The following is a 2,070-nucleotide window of genomic DNA, read 5'->3' on the forward strand; positions in this document are numbered from 1 at the left end:
TTGAAAGTGTGGGTTGCTGTATTCCTTATGGTTTAATGGATCCTGGTATTGTGCCTTGTTGAAAGTGTGGGTTGCTGTATTCCTTATGGTTTGATAGATCTTGGTATTGTGCCTTGTTGAAAGAGCTCAGGAAAGAGCTAGGAATTTCTTCATTCCAATAAAGAATGTGAAACTGTCAAGATTGACATGTTTATAACAGTAGAGCATCAGGAAGGTTAGACAAAAGCAACTTAGTCATTATCATTATATTTACTACTCATTAGTTTACTGGGGTTTAATTAATTAATGAATAATTAGGTCAATTAATACCTTCTCACATATGGAGAAAATACATTAAATAATTGACCTAATTATTGAGTTGTCAAATACTTTAGTATGAACAAGAATGGGAACATGGGTTGATGATTTCTAGTGGGGATAAACATTTTTGTTTGTTAGTCATAGCATTTTGTAGGATGTGGGAATAGATTTTGACTGTATTAATCCTTGTTTTGACTCAAAAGTGTTGATTAAATTAGTAAGTTAATTGTGAGCCTATAGTTTTTATAGAGTTTCATAACTGTTAATGATAGTTATATCTAACTTTTAAGTTGTGCACAAGGCAATACCTTTTTAGCTTGTTACTTATTTGTTTTTGAGTTATAATTTTAATAAATACTGATCTTTTTATTTTTTTAGGCAAATAGTAAAACCCAGACAGTTAAACTTTTGTCTCTTCTTCCAAAGAAAGGAAAACAGGCTTTTAGCAGCTTTATAAAAGCTTTAAATAGCAAAGAAGCTTACCCTTGGCTTGCACAAAGGTTGCTGGCCTCAGTGAACAATAATAAAGTCTCAATGGATTTTGATGTAAGTGTGTATAATGTGCTTCGAAAAGGAGGTGTACCATTTCAGCTTAATCACCTTCTGCCAAGGAAAGAGTTAAAAGAAAAAATTAGACAAGCTCTTCAAGATGTAGCTGAAAAGACACGAGGCTGGGTTGTGGTCCATGGTATGCTAGGTTCTGGAAAATCCACTCTTGCTGCAGAGGCTATACGGGATGAATTCCTTCTTGCTCACTATTTCTCTAGTGGGGTTTGGTGGGTCCCAGTAGGTAAGGTAGATCCAGCAGGGCTTCTGGTCAAGATGCAGTCACTTTGTGAAGAGCTAGATGATGAAAGTTATCCTGTACCTGAGACTATAGAAAAGGTGTCTAATACCCTTAGGAGACTTGTTCTTCGGCCTTGTTTAGAGAAGCTTTTGTTTATTTTAGATGATGTTTGGGATGATTTTGTTTTGAAAGCTTTTGATATAGGATGTCCAGTGATGATTACAACTAAAAACACTGACATTCTGTCATCCATTTTTTCTGGAAAGAAGTATTATATTGAAGTTGACTCACGTTTATCAGTTGATGAAAGTAAATGCTTGCTGGCCATGTGGGTTAATACTGATGTAACCTGTTTGCCTGCATCTGTGGACCGCATCTGTGAAAAATGTAAAGGTGAGAAAATTTTCTGTTTATTATTGTCTTCAGTATAGAAGTCTGGTTTACATAATTGTAATGTTATGTTTTGGGGTATGTACGTGTAATTACTTTTTGTGATTTATTTTTATTTCAGTTCAATCTTAAGACTTTTAGTTTCAAGCATAAAAAAATAAGAAAGAAATGTGATTTTCTCTACTTGTTGATAAGCTTATGCAAATACTCTGTGGTGGATGAAGTCATGTTAACTAGTCATTTCAGGTATTGTCACAATACTGTATAGTTGTGCTTATTTAGTTTGGATATTTTTCATTAGTAACCTAAGATGAAATATCCAAATGTAGTTAAGAGTAAAATATAACTAAGAAAGCAAAAGCTACTAGAGACAAGGGAATTGATAAAATCTGTTAAGTTGCAAACCTTTTAACAAACGTTAGTTGACTGTAGGAAAAATTTTGGGAACAGCTTTTACCTGAAACAATTTTTAATGCAACTTGAAGCAGATAGTAGTTCTGGGTTTTGTGATATATCCTTTCTAAAAAGAAGTGAAAGTCAAATTTCCCAAATTTTGGACTGGAAACAAAACCCATTATAACATAGTTCTAGCA

General features: G+C 33.5%; 1 protein-coding gene across 3 annotated transcripts in view; it reads left to right on the plus strand.

Moving 5' to 3' along the window:
• Positions 1-2,070, plus strand: part of LOC106465856 (apoptotic protease-activating factor 1-like) — a 74,272-nt gene that overhangs the window by 3,314 nt on the left and 68,888 nt on the right. For all 3 annotated transcript variants that reach the window (XM_022394244.1, XM_022394238.1, XM_022394252.1), the window contains exon 3: positions 679-1,480. In XM_022394244.1, the coding sequence (XP_022249952.1) occupies positions 679-1,480 (802 nt within the window). The remainder of the gene's footprint in view (positions 1-678; positions 1,481-2,070) is intronic.

The sequence above is a fragment of the Limulus polyphemus genome, unplaced genomic scaffold (genome assembly GCF_000517525.1).
Source record: "Limulus polyphemus unplaced genomic scaffold, Limulus_polyphemus-2.1.2 Scaffold71, whole genome shotgun sequence".
In the NCBI taxonomy this organism is placed as follows: domain Eukaryota; kingdom Metazoa; phylum Arthropoda; class Merostomata; order Xiphosura; family Limulidae; genus Limulus; species Limulus polyphemus.